The sequence below is a fragment of the Ictalurus furcatus genome, chromosome 3 (assembly GCF_023375685.1).
Source record: "Ictalurus furcatus strain D&B chromosome 3, Billie_1.0, whole genome shotgun sequence".
NCBI classification, from domain to species: domain Eukaryota; kingdom Metazoa; phylum Chordata; class Actinopteri; order Siluriformes; family Ictaluridae; genus Ictalurus; species Ictalurus furcatus.
This window is the reverse complement of record NC_071257.1, coordinates 18525124-18549173: the sequence shown is the minus strand read 5'-3', so window position 1 is coordinate 18549173 and position 24050 is coordinate 18525124. Positions and strand designations below refer to the sequence as shown.

The 24050-nt window shown below is 36.4% G+C and overlaps 1 protein-coding gene across 1 annotated transcript in view; it reads left to right on the top strand.

The window, feature by feature from the left end:
• Positions 1–20708, top strand: part of hpse2 (heparanase 2) — a 56143-nt gene extending 35435 nt beyond the window's left edge. The window contains exons 8-12 of the mRNA XM_053621229.1: positions 153–259; positions 1186–1300; positions 8480–8625; positions 11390–11536; positions 16592–20708. Of these exons, the coding sequence (XP_053477204.1) occupies positions 153–259; positions 1186–1300; positions 8480–8625; positions 11390–11536; positions 16592–16754 (678 nt within the window). The 3' untranslated portion in view covers positions 16755–20708. The remainder of the gene's footprint in view (positions 1–152; positions 260–1185; positions 1301–8479; positions 8626–11389; positions 11537–16591) is intronic.
• Positions 20709–24050: the final 3342 nt, after the last annotated feature.

Sequence of the window (24050 nt, the reverse complement as noted above, 5' to 3'; positions counted from 1 at the left end):
ATGTGTGCTGTTCTGAAGGCCAAAGTTAGTGCAGTATGCTTATAGATAGATGTATCTGTGTCTACCTATGTATACGCAAACTCAGCATATAATTTAAGCTTTAGTTTCTAAATTGAAAGTATTTATGAATGTGATTTTATTCTTATGCGTAGATTGTGAAGATGCATGCTCCCGAGAAGAGGGTGTGGTTGGGAGGAGTTGGACCTGCATGGGCTGGAGGCATCAGCAATTTGTCAGACACATTTGCAGCTGGACTATTGTAAGTAACATATCGTCATCCAATTAAGCTAATAATTATGTGATTTTAAACCAGCTGCACAGTTGATTTGTTCAAAACTTCCCTGGAACTTTCTGTACTATGCTTTTTACTTTATAAACTAATACTACTGAAGTGCACTGTTACTTCCTGGATTCTTCTTATATTCTTATATATATATATATATTGCATTATATTGCATTATCTAAACAGTTCAATATATATTCTGAATGTGTGTGTGTGTGTATATATATATATATATATATATATATATATATATATATATATATATATATATATATATATATATACATATATATATATGTGTGTGTGTGTGTGTGTGTGTGTGTGTGTGTGTTCAGAATTTTTATGAGTAGTGGAGACTTATGTATGAATTATCATTGAAACCACCAGATGAATTGCAAACTGATTACATTACATTTACAGGATCAAGGTCACAGCAAGGTTAAATGTATGAAATAGTTTTTCTTCAATGGCATCCATTCTGTTTGTCATACAAAGATGTTATTTAGACATGTTCAGTAACTCAATTCGTCAATTCCTTTTTTTTTTTTGTCTGTCTATGATTTTTGCCATTGGTTGTCTGTGTGTCCATCCATGTGTCTGTCTGAGATTCTCATTATCTCAACAACGAGTGGTTGAATGATTTGTCATTGTCATTTGAATGTGTCTTGTAACCAGCAGATGAACCAATTAGATTTTTTAACTGATTAAAACAGGGTCAGGGTCACAGCAAAGTCAAATGTCTGAAATAGTTTTTCATCAATGGCCTCACTCCTATTTGAAGTACACTTTAAAGGAATTTCTGACATATAAATAAGTAGCAAGCAGAACGAGTGTGTGTGTGTGTGTGTGTGTGTGTGTGTGTGCACTGATTTATATTCTTTTTTCTTTTTTTTTTTTATTAGGTGGCTAAACACTCTTGGCATTTCTGCAATGCAAGGAATTGATGTAGTACTTCGACACTCTTTTTTTGACTATGGTTACAGCCATCTAGTGGACCAGCAATTCAATCCTCTACCTGTAAGTTAAAACTTAATCATTTTTGTTTCACAAATGCATTATGATGTAGTCAGACCAAACCAATTAGTAAAAGTAAGTAAATAACAAATTTCTTAATTTGATGTTTAAATTGTGACAAAAAGGATTACATCTTTGCTATATGATTTCAATAATTCAGATGAAGTTTGACTGATTGAAGGTTATATACAGATTACACAGTGTTGAATTAATAACTAGAATACAGGTGGACACAAATTAACATAATAAAAGCTTATTCAACAGTGGATATATTTCTGTGTAGCAAGTATTATAACAAAATGAATATTTTGTCATTTTTCTGTCTTTCCTTGATAGGCAAATAAGGAAAATGTTCCCCAGTATAAAAAAATGGATAACCTCTGCTTTAAGGGCAAACAAATTAGTGCAATGTTAATAATGGGTAGAGACCCTGAAGTTATATTCTGTGCCTTGTGAAACTCTTTCAGTCACATGAGCTGCGTGTGTGAGACAGTTTCTTTTCAGTCTGATGCCTAGACACTTTGCTGCCTTTTCCCGTGGGACCTATTAGCCAAGATGAAAGGTGTTTAATGGTATTGAATACTGGGCAGCTGATGTGAGGTGCACTGAAACTCTAACCCTCTGTCAAATACCCCAGGACAGTGTCACCTGCCCCCCACCTCCACTGCCCCCTAAACATGTCTGCTTCACTGTGTGTGTGTGGATCTGCGAGATACTAACAGACATGCAACCTGAGCCTTGGCCACTCCACAGGTTGCAACTACGATGACATACAGCTCCTTTATGTTAGCAGGTCAGACCGGCTCTAGCTACCGTACTATGTAACTCGGTCTCGCACATTTTCTAGTGGTGAGCCTCGTAGACAGAGCAAACAGAAGACTTCAATTAAAATTCAATTTTATTTTGTGAACTCCTACCGCGCCTTGGCTATAAAACAGCTTAAAAGGCTCAGAGAATTGTAGTGCCATAAGTACAATGCCTTAGGGCAAAAGCCCATTTCTTTTATTGTGACTTTTCCTACTTTCCTTTGCTTCATCACTCAACTGTTTTATATGGATGTGTTTGAACAGTCCTGAAATAGTAAGGAAGGGCTTTCATGTTATTATTTTCCTTCTCTTTTGTTTTGACTATAGCATGAAACCTAAAACATATTAGAAAGACTATAATTCAGAGTAATAATGATTTCACTGTGTGATTTTTATCATTGAATATCAATGATATTAAATGCTGGAAATCAGGAGATGGATTTGAGTTGCAGTGTTGTTGGTAGGAGAATACAATTCTGAAAGTGTATCTTGAAGAATTTTTTTATTCAATAGCAAAAAATTAAAACAGGAAGCATGTGGACTGACTGGCTCAAGTTGAGACTATCCTGCCCTTCATAATGATTGTGCTGCAGCTTAACCTAACTCAGTGCAGCTTTATGTCAGAATAAGGAATAAGTGGAGAATCTCCTGATATTTTTTAAACAGCCCACCTTCATGGAAGCTGCACTGATTGTTGTTCAACTCAAGCTAGTCTATCTGTCACTTTTAAAATTATGTATTAATAGGCTTTATGTTATCTTAGATCAGGCAAAAAAGTGAAAGGCAAAGAATAAATGAATGGAAAACACAAATTTTGTTCTAGATGCAAAAATATTATATGTTAAATGTCTGTTTAAAAAAAAAAATCTGGTCTGGATGGGTTTTTGAAGCACAATTTATCACCCTCTCCCCAGGAACAAGTTATCCTAATCCAGTCCATCAATATATGATCATCCTTCAAAATCATACACAAGTTCCTTTATACATCCAACATAAATTTGTTCCTCAGACTCGACTTACATCAAATCATCTTTAGTTTTCTTCTTTGGAAAGTCATTTTTCCTTCTCTTGGTTCAATATCTCCGGTCATTGCTGGGAAGAGCCACCTCCTGCTGCGATCACAATGCTTTAAACATAGCTGGGTGTCTGTGGTGACTGCCAGACTTCCCACTGTGAGAATGCACAACAGGCCCAACCTGTCGGCTAGTAGAGAAATTTATGTCCAGACGCACTCTCTTTAATCATTTAGTCAGTCCTGCAGTGCTAGCCCAGGATATCTCCCTCCCCATCCTCCTCCATCCAACCCCCAAAATTCTGACCTCCTCTTTCAAGTCCCTTAGCCAACCGTTTTGCATTTTGCCTTTCTACTGTCTTAGGTTTCTCATTTTCTCTGTATTCTTTTAGCTATAAAATGATGCAAAGTATGTGAGGTACCTGTTGTCACAATTTGTCATCAGTGACACTTATTAATACTAAGATATATCTTAGTGGTGTAATCGGCTAGATTGTTCAGGATTTAGCCATGTGTCATTTCATCTGGAAATGTAATTACTAACTTTTCACACAAATTCAACTGTGTGAATTGTTGGGAATTTGGGTAATGCTTTAAATTAAGATTCCCTTATCTGATATTATTAATGCATTAGTTAACCTAACAAACTATGAATATAACCATTAATGTATCGTAAGTAACATTAACAAAGTGGCTAACATTTGTATTAATTAATGATGATTAAAAAAATAATAAATCAGGTAAACCCAAAAATCAACATATATATTTACTGATGCATTAACCTTCAAATTTGCTCAACAATTGCCAATATGAACAAATGCCTTAATTAACAAATTTTCATTAACTGGCAAGTGGCTTAATAACAAGTTCCAGTACTTATACCTAAAGACCATAGTTTAATTAGTCATCAACATTTAGTTAAATACTATAATTAAAATTTTGAGTCCACATTTACGTGGACTAAATTTTAGTCATGGATTGAATAAATATTAGTCAATGCAGGTGTATTTAATTAGCATTAAAACAAAATATAACACCAATTAATGTATGTGTTACATCGTAACTTTATAACATTTCTAACTTTACAACCTTACTAATGTTTTAATGCTAAACTTGATCATTTGTTAATTTTAATGTTAAGGGAGCATTGCTGTTTCATAGCTCCAGGGTCCCTGGTTTGATCCTGAACTCGGGTTACTGTCTGTATGGAGGTTCACATGTTCTCCTGGTGTTTGTATGGGATTCCTCTAGGTTCTCTAGTTTGCTTCCACGGTCTAAAACATGCAGGTAGGCAGACTGGCTGCACTAAATAGTCCTTAAGTTTGAATGTGTGTGCATGGTGCCCTGTGATGGACCAGCATCCCATATGCGTGAATTCTCCCACCTTGCAACTAGTGTTACCAGGATAGGTTCTGGATCCACTGCAACCCTGGTCAGGATGAAGCAATTACTGAAGATGAATGAATGAATGAAATAATGAATGAATGAAGGAATGAATGAGTCTGTAAATGTAGTTTACTGTATACAAGATGGAAACTTGCACTGCATGTATAGCACTGCATTTATCCACTGTATATTACAGCAGTAGTATTGTCCAGAATTTTAAAGCTGTACCTATATCTGTATTTAGGCTGTGTGTATATATATATATGGGGAGCAGGTGTGTTAAATTTCTCACTTTTGTGAGATACTGTATATATATATATATATATATATATATATATATATATATATATATATATATATATATATATATATATACAGTATCTCACAAAAGTGAGTACACCCCTCACATTCTTGTAAATATTTCATTATATCTTTTAATGTGACAACACTGAAGAAATGACACTTTGCTACAATGTAAAGTAGTGAGTGTACAGTTTAACAGTGTAAATTTGCTGTCCCCTCAAAATAACTCAACACACAGCCATTAATGTCTAAACCGCTGGCAACAAAAGTTAGTACACCCCTAAGTGAAAATGTCCAAATTGGGCCCAAAGTGTCAATATTTTGTGTGGCCACCATTAATTTCCAGTGCTGCCTTAACCCTCTTGAGCATGTAGTTCACCAGAGCTTCACAGGTTGCCACTGGAGTCCTCTTCCACTCCTCCATGATGACATCACGGAGCTGGTGGATGTTAGAGACCTTGTGCTCCTCCATCTTCCGTTTGAGGATGCCCCACAGATGCTCAATAGGGTTTAGTCCATCACCTTCACCCTCAACTTCTTTAGCAAGGCAGTGGTCATCTTGGAGGTGTGTTTGGGGTCGTTATCATGCTGGAATACTGCCCTGAGGCACAGTCTCCGAAGGGAGGAGATCATGCTCTGCTTCAGTATGTCATAGTACATGTTGACATTCATGGTTCCCTCAATGAACTGTAGCTCCCCAGTGCCGGCAGCACTCATGCAGCCCCAGACCATGACACTCCCACCACCATGCTTGACTGTAGGCAAGACACACTTGTCTTTGTACTCCTCACCTGGTTGCCGCCACACACGCTTGACACCATCTGAACCAAATAAGTTTATCTTGGTCTCATCAGACCACAGGACATGGTTCTAGTAATCCATGTCCTTAGTCTGCTTGTCTTCAGCAAACTGTTTGTGGGCTTTCTTGTGTATCATCTTTAGAAGAGGCTTCCTTCTGGGACGATAGCCATGCAGACCAATTTGATGCAGTGTGCGGCATATGGTCTGAGCACTGACAGGCTGACTCTCACCCCTTCAACCTCTGCAGCAATGCTGGCAGCACTCATACGTCTATTTCCCAAAGACAACCTCTGGATATGACGCTGAGCACGTGCACTCAACTTCTTTGGTCGACCATGGCGAGGCCTGTTCTGAGTGGAACCTGTCCTGTTAAACCGCTGTATGGTCTTGGCCACCGTGCTGCAGCTCAGTGTCAGGGTCTTGGCAATCTTCTTATAGCCTAGGCCATCTTTATGTAGAGCAACAATTCTTTTTTTTCAGATCCTCAGAGAGTTCTTTGCCATGAGGTGCCATGTTGAACTTCCAGTGACTAGTATGAGGGAGTGTGAGAGCAATGACACCAAATTTAACACACCTGCTCCCCATTCACACCTGAGACCTTGTTACACTAACAAGTCACATGACACCGGGGGGGGGAAATGGCTAATTGGGCCCAGTTTGGACATTTTCACTTAAGGGTGTACTCACTTTTGTTGCCAGTGGTTTAGACATTAATGGCTGTGTGTTGAGTTATTTTGAGGGGACAGCAAATTTACACTGTTACACAAGCTGTACACTCACTACGTTATATTCTAGCAAAGTGTCATTTCTTCAGTGTTGTCAAATGAAAAGATACAATCAAATATTTACAAGAATGCGAGGGGTATACTCACTTTTGTGAGATACTGTATATATTTATGTCCCCACTAAAGGAACATAAATGCTATAATTTTTATTTTAATGCATATAAAACTTTATGTCAGACATTTTGACAGATGAGAAATCCAGTTACTGCACATAAATACACAACAGAGCTGTCTATGGGAAAGGCTGGCTTGCTGTGGGCATTCCTGAGGTTTATTAGTACCGTAGTGCTTGGAATCGCTGTCCAACACACCTTCCACTCTACTGATGCCCACTGGCAGACGTGTGCAGCCATATGGTCCTCCACCTTTCCAAGAATCATAACATATAAATGTTCAGTCACTGCTTTCTTTTAGGGTGAATCCAGAGCCAATCCCATTGTGAGAGGCAGGAATACACCCTCGATGGGATGTCGATACATCGCAGGGCAGGACGTACACACACATGCACACAGTCATTCATACCTAGAAATGTTTAGAGTAGTCAATTCACCTACCACGCTGTTTTTGAAAGATGAGAGGAAAGCAGAGAACCTGTAGGAAACTCATGGGGAGAGTATGCACAGAAACTCTGCATAGACAGCTCAGTATTGCACCAGGGGCGCTGGAGCTTTGAGGCATCAACAATACCCGCTGCACCACATACAGTATATATTTATTTATTTATTTATTGTGAGTAGTATATACTGCATGTGGAGTACAGAGAGACTGTCCTACTGCTGAGACTAACATTTGCCCTGCTAGCCATAGCAGATCCTATACAGTACTTGCTGCCGGAGCAAATTAAGTTAATGTTTCCCTGAAAAAGGAGCCTTTAAATGATCCCATATGCAGGATTGCATGGGAACTTCCTGAGTCACATATTCTGCTCTGAATTCTTTCAATTAGGTGTTGAAATTGAAAAGTAATGAGATTTTTTTTAAGGACAGTTGTTAGACAGTTACTGGCCATGATGGTTCAATTTACACCATTCTTAGCCTATTTGTATATATTTTGAATGATTTGCCAATGCTCAGTGTGTTCAACTCTTAAATGCAAAACGCTTTTATAGGAGTATATCATGTGTGGCTATGGTGTTAAAAAGAAGCACATGAAAGTCCTGTTATTCAAACTCTTGTGAAAGTGATTACAGTGGATCTCTTTTAGCATCCATGGTACACAAGGACAATATGTGAATTTTATATTTGTTCTTGGTTAGAAATTAGATTAATTTGACTGATTAAGTAGGATTTTGATATTGGTATCAACTTTTAGACCTAATTAGATGAATTACAACATCACTCACTAACAAAGTGCTAACTTCCTTTAACAGCTTGTACATTGTACAATATTAGATTTGTGAAGAACATGTTCTTTGATCTTTTGTTTACAGTGTTATATATTCACAGGAAAGTACAAAAGTGCATTTAGTTGTCCTCATTGACATGATATGACATGAATAGCAAAGGTTCATCATATTGCCTTGAATCCAGTCAAGCATTTTGCTGTAGTCTCTTCTTTGTTGTTCCATGCTTATAAAAGGAAAAGCTTCCAAACAGTATCTGTAGTGAGATTTCTCCAATTGGCTGTCCAAGAAAATGTCTCTTTCAATAAAAGGCTGGGGCATGGGTGGGCTTGTTTAACCACAGGATAAAAGAGCACACATCTCGTTCAGTCCCTCCAGCAGAGGAGGCTAATATAAGAAAGGCACACTACAGCTGTGACTCTCTATTTGTTTTTCACACTTTTCATCTCTAATTTCCGGCAAATATGTCAATCTTGCAAGACTAATTTTGTTTCCGATTTGAAATACACTGGGATGAATAGCTTGCCACCTGCAGCCAAATAACACCGTATCTGCTCTTTGTATTTGAACCAGAATCATCCTGCATATGAATCACTTTTCTTCTTAAATGTTGACCTTCACTGTACTCCTAGTAGAGGACCATATATTTACCTAATATGTGTGTTGACTTGCTGGTTCCTGTACAAATAAGTCAATAGGTCATTTTTTTGTAACATATAGTATATGTGTATGTTGTTGTTGTTGTAGGATTACTGGCTGTCTCTGCTCTTTAAGCGTTTGGTGGGCCCCAGGGTGCTGGCAGTGCAAGTTGCTGGGCTCCAAAGGAAGCCGCGTCCAGGGAAAGTGATCCGAGACAAGTTACGCATCTACGCACACTGTACAAGCTTTACCAAGTAGGTTTACTAGTATGACCCTTAGAAGTGCTTACAGAATTTATTAAAAATTATTTCACATTTTTAACACTTTATGCCTCATATTTATACTGAAACAGTTTTAGCGGTCAATCCTTAACTATTCCCTCCATCATATTTTAGTGTGTGAGTGATGTGTGCTTGTTTCCACCATACACCAAATATTCAGTTATTTGAGAACACAGCCCATGGTTAATACTCTACTTTATATCTGCTTATGTTCAAGCACATAAATTACTGGCTCCAGACACCCTCTCTTTCAGAGTGACTACCCATAAAATTTAACAAGTATCAATTATCACGTATGCAGGGGCCTTTTCTACTGTCACTGGGTTGCTGAAAGGAAGTAGAAGCCTTTATCCCAGCATCCCGGTATTAGGACAATAGGCGGGTCTGTCTCTAGAACAGATAAAAAATGCCACCATCCCCTTTGATGGTTATCATTTACTCCAGGATGATGTACATAGGGATTGCTAGCTTGTCAGCAGTAGTGTAGGCTTACTGACCACAGTCCTCCTCCTGTCTCAGCTCAGTTACACGCCTCCTCCTGGCCCCTGGCCTGAGCTTCTTGTTCTCTCATCAGTATAAAATATTTATTGTGATAAACTATATGAAATGCAGTAGTGTGGTGCTTTATGGTTCTGTAATGCGCCAGTGTCAAATTTTTATGAACATCATCATAGTCTCAGTGTGTACAGTAAAGTACAGAAAAGTGTCACTGATTAGTTGGTTAAATTGTAGGAGGCCTAAATATGCTATTTTATGGACATGAAATTGTTGGAGGAAGGCTGTATATATCAGATAGCAAGAAGAAACCTGAGGGAATAGTCTGTTTCAGACTAAAGTAGTGTAAAGAAGAAAGGCTCAGGCTGCTCACAATAATACTAATAATAATCTTATTGATGCATACACATTTGTATAGTTTGGGATTTGTTGCAATTGTCTTGCAGTCTATTTGAGTAGCTAAGTGACTGAATTGAAAAAAAAAAAACATTCAGAGAAAATGCATGAAAAGCATATTTTCATTCTGATGTGGCTGGATAACTCACCATGTGTGTATACAAAATCCACCAATCCACCAACCCCACTCCCCAACCTACACACACAAGCATAAATAAGTATGTGTATATGTGTATATACAGTTTATATACATGTACATGGGACAAATTATAGGACAAACCCCCACCTAAAACATCTTAGTTCGCTCACTAAGAGGTTGGCCCACCCCAGCCGGCCAGAGCAGCATCGGTGTACCTTGGCACAGATTCTACAAGTCTCTGGAACTGTGTTGAAGGGATTCTTCCAAATGTTTTTCCCTACCTTGGTGTTTTGATGATAGTAGAGTAGTGGAGACTGCTCTGTAACATGCAGATCCAAAATCTTTTATACAGTAGGTGTTCAGTTGAGTTGAGATCTGGTGACTGCAAAGGCCAGAGCATATAATCTACATCATTTTTGTACTCATGAAACCATCTGCTGAGTCCTCGTGCCCTGTGGATAGGGGCAGTGTCCTTAGGATATAAATGTTTTATCATAGGTTAAAAGTTTTCAGCAAAGGATAGATAGATAGATAGATAGATAGACAGACAGACAGACAGACAGACAGACAGACAGACCCTGTTCTTTTTTTCCATTTTGCTGGCACCAGACAGAATATGGTCTGTTTTCTCTATATTTCCCTTGAACATTTTGCTGAAATTAAACATAAATGTTTATGTGCCCTATGCAAATGCATGAAAAGTACATTGTTTCAAAGTTTTGGACAGTGTTTATCACCGTTCAATCTGTTTGTCTGGTCTAATACAGTGTGTTGGAAAATCTCTGCATAAGTTACCAAAGTCTAGTAAAACTGAGACACCACATCCATATCAAATGTGCATTGTTTTACTTTTTTTTCTTGGCATTTTTCAAGTTTCCTTTAGTTCCACCAGCTCTATTCACTGTATGCCAAGGTGTAAAGGCACACATGGATGGGAGGCCAGGCTGGTTGCACGCAGAGAGATTACTAACAGGCTTGTCTGACAAAAGCCAAGCTCTGACCTGTTCACTTGCTCCTTTACAACATATGTTATTCACTACCGCAATGTTGTTCCCGCCTTTACATTAGAGCCCTTATTTAACCTTATGTTTGTTTTTTCATTTTCCCAGATAGTTATCTTTGTCTAATATCCCCAAAGGCTTAGTCTTCAGTAGTTTTAAGCCAGTAACCCAAGTGCAGTTCTTGTTGAATAGATGAATAAGTTGGATGTTGAATAGTTACTGCAACAAGCACTATTTTATACAGCAGGCAATGCTGTTAACTCTCCAGTCTGATTTTATATGGGTTTATATACTTAACTATGGTAGAAAACAGCATCCTCTTTTCTTGCCTTGTAAGGGTCTCTTCTACCGATGTATAAACACTTTTGATGTGGTTGTATACTCAAAATTAAAGACAGGTTTAAGGTCTGAATAAAGCAGAGCAGATCATATCTGCATTATGCAGTTCTTCAAACAGCTTTGTCTTTCTGGCTGCATCAGAGTTTTGTACATGTTAAAGTCGAAAGTACAGTCAAATATTGACAACAATTATTATAGTAGATTGTATGAGAAGAACAGTTGTGTATGAATTATATGTTGGCCCATTAAAATAAGGTAAATGTTTAGAGGCTTTGTTTTGGCTTTGTTATGGGGAGAAGTAATTGTTTAAAGACACTGCATGTTTTTTTCATCACTTAGTCTACTTCTGTGTTGTCATCCCCTGCAGTCACAATTATGTCAGAGGCTCCATAACAATCTATATTATCAACCTGCATCGGTCGAGAAAGAAAATAAAGCTGGCTGGGACATTACGAAATAAAACAGTTCATCAATACCTGTTACAACCCTTTGGAGCTGATGGTCTTCACTCAAAGTAAGTGCATTAACATTTACTTGCATACCTGTAAAACTCATGGAAATCCTGTGTATGCATTTATGAGCACAGTAGACTATGTGATGTGTGGTTTTAAATGTATTATACTGAATGTCAATCTTGTTAGGAGAAACTGTAGAAAATGGATTAAGCTTGAAAATTCTGTTTATTAGCTTGTCGTCAGATAATCTTGGGTTATGAGTTCATTCACATATAAATAACCAATGACTGGGATGACCTAGGGAGATCACAAGATCCCCTGTTTATTCACCAAACAGTTTAGCTTAGTTGTGATATTGTATATCTCTCGCTCTGTGGTCAGTAAGGATATCCTAGAAACATAGAGCTGAGCTAATTGTTTTCTGACAAAATATTGCATTTCTGCACCAATGGCTGATCCCCTTTCACCACCATTGCCCTAACACACTAAATAGCAAGGCAAAAGAGGAAGAGATGGACCTGGGTTACAACAACACAGATATAGTCTATCCAAATATGGATTATGAGGATGTTTCTGCGTTCATAACAAACATTTAATTAAGATCACTTGCTAATCTTGAATAATAAAATGAAAGGGGAAAAAAGGGGACCGTATCTTATTATACCATTATTTTTTTCATTTTCAAAAGCAAATATATTTAGATGTAAGTAGGGTCTAATGTTGATTTTGTTAGAGTTCTTCGTAAAGCTTTTATGCAACATTTATTTATAATAATATGTTTAATAATATTACTAACATACTGCAGGGTTATGTGTACTGTTGGTTAATATCATGCTATTAAAACGGAAATTACAAATTACAAATTTTACTTGTGAGCTTAGTGGAAAATAAATTAATATATCTTTTGTCAAATCTAATTGTGGTTTTTACTCTGTGAGGCATTATGTTTGATTATATTTGATTGTGTTTATGTCATATACCCATTATATATTTAGTTGTGTCCCATATAGTGTAATATATTTAGTATTAACTCAACGCTTACAGAAACTGAATGGAGTGAATATGGTTGCTCTCATTTATTATGAACGGCAATGGGTCTGACAGATGGAAACTCTACATCAATTTCTGTAGATTTACCAAGGGGAACAAAATGAAAGTGGAAAAAAAAAGATAAATTGCATTTGAAACATGCTTTCACTTACTATGCTGTAAATGTCCAGGAAATACTGAAAATGATTTCTAGGACTACCTTGAAGCCAAGAAAAAAACATTGCCATCAAAATTGACCATAAAATTGGATTAGTGTAATAACTTTGTCTTGGCTTATTGAAACTGAAAACAAACTGACCATGCAGTGATAAGTTACTTCCTTTGGTACAGTATAGTCCCTGGTAATAGTTTAATGAGTGATTAAATGGTTCAGTTTTCTCAGTTTCATGTGGGATGCAGGGATCCAGGAAGTCACCCCTACCTAGTTCCTGTTTTGGGAATAGAAGTGCAATTCCTGTAGTATAGAAATATATTTTGTAGTGATAATTGCAATGAAATTTTTAAAAAGTGATTTCAGATCAAATAATCAAAATTGGAGAATGCAGCCATACCAGATGTTGAGGAAATAACCTGAACCTGACATTTTGGTTGCATTTTTGGCTCATGCCTTTTCCACATTTAAAACACAAAGTTAAATTAAACAGAATATTCTGCAGCATTGCAAAAGCCCACTACTAATTATATCTAACGTTGTAATCCATCATAGAGTTCATTATGAAAACATAACAATAATTACGTCTACTGAAACATTAGTTGCCATGTTGAATAGCTATACACAATTTACCATAATATTTGTCAAGGAAATATGAAGAATGTTTAGCTAATTTGTTCTGTTTTTAGAGCTGAATGGCAATTTCTTTTCATTTCTCACAATGTCTCACATGCTATATACCATTATTGGACTGTGTCAGTACTTTCAGTCTTCACAAATCTTTCAGAGCAAATGCTGTAAATGTTTATACCTAGATTCAAAGTGAGAGTTTGAAACCTGTAGTCATAATACTAATTAACACAGTTGTAATGCAACACATGGTTCTCTGTAGTAAGTAACGGCAAAATATATGGGGGTATTTATCTCTTTTGCAATCCTCCATGGTCCATATGAGCTGAATCAGTACCTCCCAGTCCAAATTGAGTGAGCAACATATACAGGGAGGCTATAAAGTTACTCATGACACATTCCAATGCTACAATCCTCTGTAAAGCATATAGCCAACTGTTCATTTTGTGGCATTACACTTGACCACTCTCAGTTATTTAGTCATTTAGACTTCACAGATGTTCTCTTTTGGTTAGCTGCTGATTTATGTAATGTACTCAGTGGAAAATGTTCCTCACAAATATGATGAATCATTAACTTTTCAATCGAGCATCTACTTTTGTTAAAATTGCTGCCTGCAACAGGTGTACTTTGGGATGAATAAGAATATTTGAGGTTATATAACAGAAAGTTATAAGATAGTATGTCATAAAGTTACAACTGTATGTTGGCTGTAATGTAGCTAGTGACATACAGTGTTAACTAAGTTATTGTAGTTAAGTAGGGTTTTCTGTAGCATACTAAATAAACATGCTTGAGAGCCATGAATTTAACCACTGATTTTGCAGGACATTTAAAAATTATTGGCACCTCTGGCAATAATATAATCAGCAAATAATGCTGATTAAATAATGCTAAATGTGTGTTTATTATGTTTATTATGTGATGGAAATATATGATTTCAGTAAGGTACACTTTTTTTTGGAATAGCAAATCTCTGTCATGCCCAGATTGATTAATTAATATACTTTTTGGATATTGTGATATAATAACATCATGATGCACTTTCTAAATATCATTGTTATCATCAGATATCTGTGCTTTTACAACTCTTTTTCTACTAATTGTAACAAATTGGACATTAACTGTACACCCCTATCTAGTTATCAAATAAATATATTTCATATATACCATAATATCCAACCAGATTCTCAACCAATAAATAGTACAGAACTATTAATGCAAAAAAAAAATTATACCAAGTACAATATTTTTGTCTCATATGTGTGTATGTACATATATGCGTGTGTGTATATATATATATATATATATATATATATATATATATATATATATATATATATATATACATACACACACACACACGCACACACACACGCGCACACACACGCACACACACATATATATGTACATACACACACATATGAGACAAAAATATTGTACTTGCTATAATATTTTTTCTCTACAGGAAAGACATGCTGTATTGGTGATGTGTAGCTTATGTTATGTTAAGTTTGTTATCCATTTCCTGTTTAATAATCTCTCCATCTCTGAGTTAGGCAAATACAAAAATGCCTATGTACACTTCTCTCTTGTGGTTGTGGTATGTTATCAAAAATGTAGAAAGAGCAGACTTTTGGCTCCATTTTGCTAAGTGCCTTGCAGAGTTTTGTCTTGTCAGGATAGTCTCTCTCACTCACATGCTTACATCTGTAGCCAGGAGCTCCTCTAGCTCAGGCATATGGAACCATTAGGACACTTAAATTTAATTTATATCATATCTTAAGGAAATGCAAAAACAACCCTCTGTCTATGTCCTAAGTGATGCGCCGCATACTGTGTGCTTACATACCTATCCTTTCTGCTTTTAACATGAGAGTATAAATCTTCAAAAAGTCTGATTGTGAAGAACAACAAATGCTCTTTGGCATGGCTTCTGAAGCATGTTGTGTCACACTGCATCACCATACAACCTGCAGTGTATTCCAGAGAGATTCCAGGCCCACAGGCAACATGCTGGATTAAAACAATTCCAACCTCCTGATCACTTCAATCTGTGGTATCACAAGGTGGAACGAGATTTTTAAACCGATCTCTTATCTGTTAATAGCCTATCACAGCATGCTGAAAAATAGCCATGAGCATGAACTTGTTTTTCATTGTGTGAATGAATGAAATGAATAAATGCTGGAGATTATTTATTTATTTATTTATTTATTTATTTATTATTTTAACAGTATGACTTTTACTCATATGTAATTTGTTGTTTTTTTTTAAATATAGTATCTGTATAAAAATTAGATTATAGAAGAGCCAGATCTCCTCTCGGCCCCCAATAACACTGCCAATTCTGTCATGTAAGAATACCACCATGTTGTGATTTCTTGTTAATTTTAGTCCAAATAATCGCCCAGATTTTCTACGGGATTGAGGTTTGGTGATTTTGCTGTCCAGTCGAAGTATCCAGTGTTCCATCATGCTCACTGAACAAGTCATACTCATATTTGATCCTATACACCCTACACCCGTCAGACTGGAACGTGGGAATGTCTGTGTTGAGTTCTGCTTGGACACAAAGCACAAAAGGCAACCTCAGCATCTGATGGCCCAAGTTTCATTCCTCCAGATGTACTGACATTGTGTAATAAGGTGTTGCTATTGGCAGATGCAACTGCTTTTTTTGTCTGAGGAGCTTGCACACTTATATATTGATAGTCTAATGAACATGAAGATGCTCTATACTATTTATTTATGTAGATATTGTCTGATTTTATTGTTTAATAACCTTTTAGTTTTTGGCTACAAAAAAGCAGTGGGTTTCGGTTTAAATGCAAAGAAATTTGATGCTACTTCGCCTTTCAGATTGTAATAATTACCTAAGGCAGAATAAGAAATACAACCAGAATTAACACAAAGATAGGGTTATCAGAATTATAAATCAATTATTTGTATTGTATGGCTTTTCGTTTGTAGGTTGCATTGTATAACTGTGGCGCCATCAAGTGGAGGAACACAAAAGTTATATTATAATTATTTTTTAAACCTGATCACAGAGTTAGGGTTAGCAGCACTGACAGCACAGTTACCTAGATTGGGTTATTTGCTCCACTGATTGTTTTGCTGTATTGATTGTATTGTTAGTAATATTTTCTGGTTCACTATTGCCATTATTTATTAGTCAGTCATAATTTATTATCTATTTATTTATTAGTAAGTCATGAGTCTTTATTCTTACCATGGGTCATGCTGTGATTTTGACCCACACTCTCTCTGTGCTCTACAGGTCTGTGCAGCTGAATGGAGAACATTTGTTAATGTTAGACAGTGACACTTTCCCTGAGCTGAAACCACGGACACTCAGAGCAGGACGAACAATACTCATGCCCCCGGTCTCCATCGGTTTTTATGTCATCAAGAATATCAATGCATATGCCTGTCGCAGATAATACACATTCAGATTCTTGTCTAACTGAAAAGGAACTGCCCTTCATGTAAGCAAGGGTTGCACTGAATACCTTTCAACAAATATCCCTTCTTTTCATTCTACAAGACCAACACTGTTTCTGAAAATGCATTGATTTTTCTCCTGCCTTTTTCTGCATCCAGCTGTCACTTTGCTTTGTAGTGTTTCTTCTATTTTGGGGGATGTCAAGAAGAGATGTCTTAAATCAATCCAGTGCCCGGGGTTTGTTTAGTCTAGATGTCTCATTGTGTTTGGAATGCTGGTCATCCTTTAGGATAATCTAATATTAACTATTATTAACTAAAATAAAAGTTATAAAAGAAAGATATAAAATATTAGAACACTAGTTGTGATACTAGATGCTGTATGTTGTGGTAGATAACATTACCGTTCACTCCCTAAATAAATACTTAGCCACATTACCGTTAACTCCCTAAATAAATACTTAGCCAAATACTTGGGCAGATCTTTATTTTCTCTGTACAACATGCAAATCCTTGTCACCTTAAAAAGTTCAACAATTTAGCACAGAGTAATATTATTTTTCTTTCAAATTGGTAACTGGACATAGAACCTAAACTACAAATGTGACAAAAGAAAGTATATTTAATGTCTGTTTAGCTCAGGAAATGAGTAAAGATATCCTCTTATTTTATTTAGTCTGTTTATTGCTTCTCTCTCATCATACTGTACATTATTGGTTCTATACCTGTGCATGTTATCCAAACAGACACACACATTGTACACTGCCATAACACTGTAAGCCTTTATTTCATCTGATTTATCTTTATCTATCGTCTATCTCAGGCTCGATAAAAATCTATTTTCGAACTGTACTCAGCACTACCTTATAGAGTATACTGTGTAAACAAATGTACAGACAATCCCTTGTGCTGCTAGACGTTTGGTGAATATTAAGGTTGATGAGTAACAAATTATTTGTAACAGATATGAGCATAATTGTTCTGTGTACATATGTTTATCATAGATGTTTTGGTGTGTGCTGTTTCTTTACATATATTATTTATAGAAATATATATTTGTATATATTTTAACCTGTTGAGATGAAATATCAAATATTTAGTTCAATAAATTGTTATCATTTATTTCTTTATTATTATTATTATTATTATTATTATTATTAATTTTTTTTTTTTTTTTTGTAAAGCATATAAGAGCCCTTCACAAGTAGGGACTTATTTAGCCAAGAAATGCAACTGTCATAATGAATGCAAAGGTACATACTGTTTCTATATAATGTTTTTCAATTTCCTCTTATTCTGATTATAAGCTTTTAAGAGATAAATTGTCTAATTATAATGTTCAAATCGGAGCTGAGAGACTCCTGGTTGCTGGTTTTGTAACTAGCTCATAAGAGTTAAAAAGGTGAAATGGTATGAATCCATGTTTGAAAGTATTCTTTCAGTCAAACATACTTGTTAATCATATGAAGTGTTTTTATTTGCTGATAACCTCCAGTCATTTCATGTTGGTATTTAAGTAAGCATCTTTAAGTACTTTGTTGATACATAGCACAAAAACAATGTTAACACAGCCTGGTTCACTACTGGGTTTGTCTTTAGGCAAGGTCAGTGCCTGAAGTTGTATAATAGCAAACTTTTTGTTTACTGATTATTGGGAGTTGTTAATATTTTATTCTTTTGCCAGAGCATTGTTTTATTGTGTGAAATGTCTATATGTGAACATTATTTGCCTAAATATATTTACAGTAATAAAATAATAATTTAAAATACTTTTGTTCCAGTTGAACTAAACTAGAGTTTGATTTTTATTATTGAAGCAAATCAGCAGTGTTTAGGCAGTGAGTTTTTAGGCAGTGTTCAGGCGGTAAGTATTTAGGCAGTGTTCAGGCAGTGAGTATTTAGGCGGTGAGTTTTTAGGCAGTGTTCAGGTGGTGAGTATTTAGGCAGTGTTTAGGTAGTGAGTTTTTAGGCAATGTTCAGGTGGTGAGTATTTAGGCAGTGTTTAGGCAGTGAGTTTTTAGGCAGTGTTCAGGCGGTGAGTATTTAGGCAATGTTCAGGCGGTGAGTATTTAGGCGGTGAGTTTTTAGGCACTGTTCAGGCGGTGAGTATTTAGGCAGTGAGTTTTTAGGCAGTGTTCAGGTGGTGAGTATTTAGGCAGTGTTTAGGCAGTGAGTTTTTAGGCAGTGTTCAGGCGGTGAGTATTTAGGCAGTGTTTAGGCAGTGAGTATTTAGGCAGTGTTCAGGCAATGAGTTTTTAGGCAGTGTTCAGGTGGTGAGTATTTAGGCAGAGTTTAGGTGGTGAGTATTTAGGCAGTGTTCAGGCAGTGAGTTTTTAGGCAGTGTTTAGGCAGTCAGTTTTTAGGCAGTGTTTTTAGGCAGGGTTTAGGCAGTATTCAGGCAGTGAGTTTTTAGGCAGTGTTCAGGTGGTGAGTATTTAGGCAGTGTTTAGGCAGTCAGTTTTTAGGCAGTGTTCAGGCGGTGAGTATTTAGGCAATGTTCAGGCGGTGAGTATTTAGGCGGTGAGTTTTTAGGCACTGTTCAGGCGGTGAGTATTTAGGCAGTGAGTTTTTAGGCAGTGTTCAGGTGGTGAGTATTTAGGCAGTGTTTAGGCAGTGAGTTTTTAGGCAGTGTTCAGGCGGTGAGTATTTAGGCAGTGTTTAGGCGGTGAGTTTTTAGGCAGTGTTCAGGCGGTGAGTATTTAGGCAGTGTTTAGGCAGTGAGTATTTAGGCAGTGTTCAGGCAATGAGTTTTTAGGCAGTGTTCAGGTGGTGAGTATTTAGGCAGAGTTTAGGTGGTGAGTATTTAGGCAGTGTTCAGGCAGTGAGTTTTTAGGCAGTGTTTAGGCAGTCAGTTTTTAGGCAGTGTTTTTAGGCAGGGTTTAGGCAGTATTCAGGCAGTGAGTTTTTAGGCAGTGTTCAGGTGGTGAGTATTTAGGCTGTGTTTAGGCAGTCAGTTTTTAGGCAGTGTTCAGGCGGTGAGTATTTAGGCAATGTTCAGGCGGTGAGTATTTAGGCGGTGAGTTTTTAGGCACTGTTCAGGCGGTGAGTATTTAGGCAGTGAGTTTTTAGGCAGTGTTCAGGTGGTGAGTATTTAGGCAGTGTTTAGGCAGTGAGTTTTTAGGCAGTGTTCAGGCGGTGAGTATTTAGGCAGTGTTTAGGCAGTGAGTTTTTAGGCAGTGTTCAGGCGGTGAGTATTTAGGCAGTGTTTAGGCAGTGAGTTTTTAGGCAGTGTTCAGGCGGTGAGTATTTAGGCAGTGTTTAGGCAGTGAGTATTTAGGCAGTGTTCAGGCAATGAGTTTTTAGGCAGTGTTCAGGTGGTGAGTATTTAGGCAGAGTTTAGGTGGTGAGTATTTAGGCAGTGTTCAGGCAGTGAGTTTTTAGGCAGTGTTTAGGCAGTCAGTTTTTAGGCAGTGTTTTTAGGCAGGGTTTAGGCAGTATTCAGGCAGTGAGTTTTTAGGCAGTGTTCAGGTGGTGAGTATTTAGGCTGTGTTTAGGCAGTCAGTTTTTAGGCAGTGTTCAGGCGGTGTTTAGGCAGTCAATTTTTAGGCAGTGTTTAGGCAGTCAGTTTTTAGGCAGTGTTCAGGCAGTGAGTATTTAGGCAGTGTTTAAGCAGTGAGTTTTTAGGCAGTGTTCAGGTGGTGAGTATTTAGGCAATGTTCAGGCAATGGGTTTTTAGGCAGTGTTCAGGTGGTGAGTTTTTAGACAGTGTTCAAGTGGTGAGTTTTTAGGCAGTGTTTTTAGGCAATTTTTTGGCAGTGTTTAGGCAGTCAGTTTTTAGGCAGTGTTTTTAGGCAGTGAGTTTTTAGGCAGTGTTTAGGCAGTGTCTACACTCTGAACCATTGTGTTTCCTGTGTGTTCTATTAAAACTTTTTGATACAAAGCAGTTTTCTGGACAAAATAATTATTTATAATTGTATTCAATTACAAATCATTACATAATAATTTTATTTAAATTTAAGCAAAAATGTGTGCACCCAAATAAGACTGCAGGTCCTTTATCCTATTTTTTTTATCTACTAGAAATACATGCAGTTTTATTATACACTGTAAATTCCCACTAATATTTTTACCAATTATTAAACTGTATATATGATATACTTATCATATAGGCTCAGTGGGAGGAAAAAAAAATCTAAGGCTGGCATGGTGGATCAGTGGATAGTATTGCAGCCTCACAGCTCTAGCGTCTGCAGTTTGATCCCTAGCTCAGGTTTCTGTCTGTGTGGAGTTTTCTGTGTTCTACCCATATCTGTGTGTTTTTCTTCCATGTTCTTTGGTTTCCTCCCACTTCCTGTGTGTGTGTGTGTGTGTGTGTGTGTGTGTGTGTGTGTGTGTGTGTGTGTGTGTGTGTGTGTGTGTGTGTGTGTATGTTTGCATGGTACCCTGCGATGGACTGGCATCCCACCCATGTCACCATGTGTCCAGCATTTTCTGGATTGGCTCCAGTTCCACTACTGATGATGAATGGATGAATGAATGAATGAATGACTAATACATACATGCATTTTTTTCACTCAAGGTGGAAACTCCAGTGTAAGAAAATTCTAAACAGGCAACCTGGAAAATAAAAATATATGTTCTGTGGCTAGGTTGTGAGTTAACAGAGTGCAGTGTTGTATAAATGCAAGGTATAAAAGTATTAGAAGATCTAGAAGATTTAAAAATTTATACCTGGGCCCAAACACAAAAAAAGCAGAAATTAATTATGACAGGAAAAGGGAATGGAAAACCAAAGGCATATGTAGAGTTTAAGGTCAGGTTGAACTGAGGAGGCTTCAAAGAGCACCGGGCTTGTTCAGGCCTCACACTGGACAGATCCCAAAGGCTACTTGACCTGCCAGGTCTCTCAGAACTCATCAACAGCTGGAAGCAACTTTTTTTTGTAAGGTGGAAGAGTATTTTGTTGTCAGGAAATGGGTGTAAAGCAGTCAGTGATGGAAACTGTCATCCAAAAGATGACAGAAAGCTCTGTCTTTCTAAAGAGAAACACCTTTAAGTAGCAGGCAGCCTAATAAAGTTGTTTGGTGACCAAAATCAACATTAAAAAAAAAAAAAAAAACAGCAACAAAAAAACTCATTCATCCATTCATTTATCTTCAATAACTACTTCATACTGATTAAGGTAACAGTCATAAGATACCTGATCCTTCTAATACTACTGGCAATGGACACACACTGATATTTTTTTTTATAGAAATAAGTATTACCATTCAAACTCAACACATTTTCTGTTAAATCTCAATTCTGTTGCATGTTCCAGCATCTTCACACTTTAGAACAAGATAAATAACCCTTTATGCAGATGGGTGAATGAGGAAAGTATTTACACGGTATTTACACAGCACAAGTATCATCGCTATCATATTGCGAAAGTCAGAATACTTCTCTATTTCACATATGGTTCATCTTAAATGAGTCAACTTGGTCCATTTCTAAACACAGTCCCAGATCATTCACACTTGGGTTTGTTTGGTAAGGAGCCAAAATACTGACATTACCCAGAAATCCTTTATGAGCATATTTGATCATTCAAAGCTATTTATCCACATTTAAAACATGGGACATACTTCAAGGAAACTTGCTGAGTAAACACCAAGTTAAAAAACCATGAAAACATGCAAAGTTTACAGAAAAATATTGAAGCTTCACAAGAAACTGGTGGGGGAAGGATGAAGAGCAAGAATAAGAAAGCATTTCTTTCATAGAACCATATGGCATATACAGACCAAAGCCCGTGGCAGACAAAACAAAACACCTATTCCTGCTGTTAATCTTTATGTTTGAACAAAAATAAAAGAATATATTTTAATCGTCTGATGAAACAATATTGCTTTTTGTATCATATTAAGTAAGAAAACTGCAAAACTAGAAATTTGCACTATAGATTTATGAAGCCATAATTTATTTAAATGATTCAGTGATACATCTAAGAGGCCTGCGCACAATCAACATACCTTTGCGTGACTATGCTCGCTTAGCCATGCAAACTGTAACCAAATCCACTGTGAAACTGTTTATATTTTTGGATCCACTTGTAGTATGCAGACCCACTCCTCTCTAAGCTGGTGGATTTCATGTTGTTTACACTATATATACAGTAGTCAGCTTAAATAAGGCTTATAGGAATGTTGTAGTCTCAGGATTCACTAAATAGATTAGGTAATGTTCTAACGATGTTAAATTCTTACAGGTGTTAGTGAATAACACAAATGAAAGCCTCAGAGTGTTAACATTTCTTCTGAAAATATGATTTTAATTTTGATACTTATTTGGCATGTAAGGTATTCAGATAAATTATATTTTTAAACATCTTTTTAAAATAAAAATAATAATATTCTCTGTAGGTAATAATATTGTATTATTGTGTCTTTCCATTGATACAATAATTGTTGATGCTATCTTGATTTGTTTCATTCTAGATCCCTAGAACAAGAATACATTTGGCCATGGATTAAATTACATTCTGTGTTGGAAGGCAATATGCATGTATTGCTGTCTATCAATCAATCTATCAATCATTCAGTCTATCTATCTATCTGTCTATCTATCTATCTATCTATCTATCTATCTGTCTGTCTGTATGTCTATCTATCTATCCATCAATCTTAGCTGATTAATTAAGCTACAAGGTTAGTATGATATTAGTTTGTATTAATATTATAGGTAGTAGAAATATAACATTTTCTGAGTACTAAATTGTGGTACATTATCACTAGATATATTCTTGTATATTCTATAGACCACATCTTTTATTGTGGTACATTATTAATAATTATTTTATTTACCACTTTTACATTATTTGCTTCATCAAATAAACAAATTATTGATTACTAGAGTTAATGTATTTTTAGTCTTTGACCTAGTGAATTAGCATGAGGATGTTTTGATGGTGACTACACTACTATACACTTCTGTAAATCACTCTGGATAAGAGTGTCTGTTAAATGTACATTTATTTTATAAAAATGCATAGATTTATTAATAGTTTGTTATTTTGGTATTTCTTTACCCATGTGTTTATGCATTTGTTACTGTATGCCTTTTTACTGTATTTGTTTTTATGTTTGGTTCCTGCTTGTTTATTTATTCATTCATTTATTCACTTGTGCGTTGCTGTTATTTGTTAGTTTGTTTTTTCGTTTAGTAATTCATTTATTTGTTTATTTCTATATTTTTGAAGGGCCTGTCAATCAACTATTTCACAGTGTTTCCATAGCCTATTATGTCCATATTCCCGCTGGTTGTTTTGACTGCGCCAGTAGGTCCTAGAATAATGACTGCAGGCTATAGACATA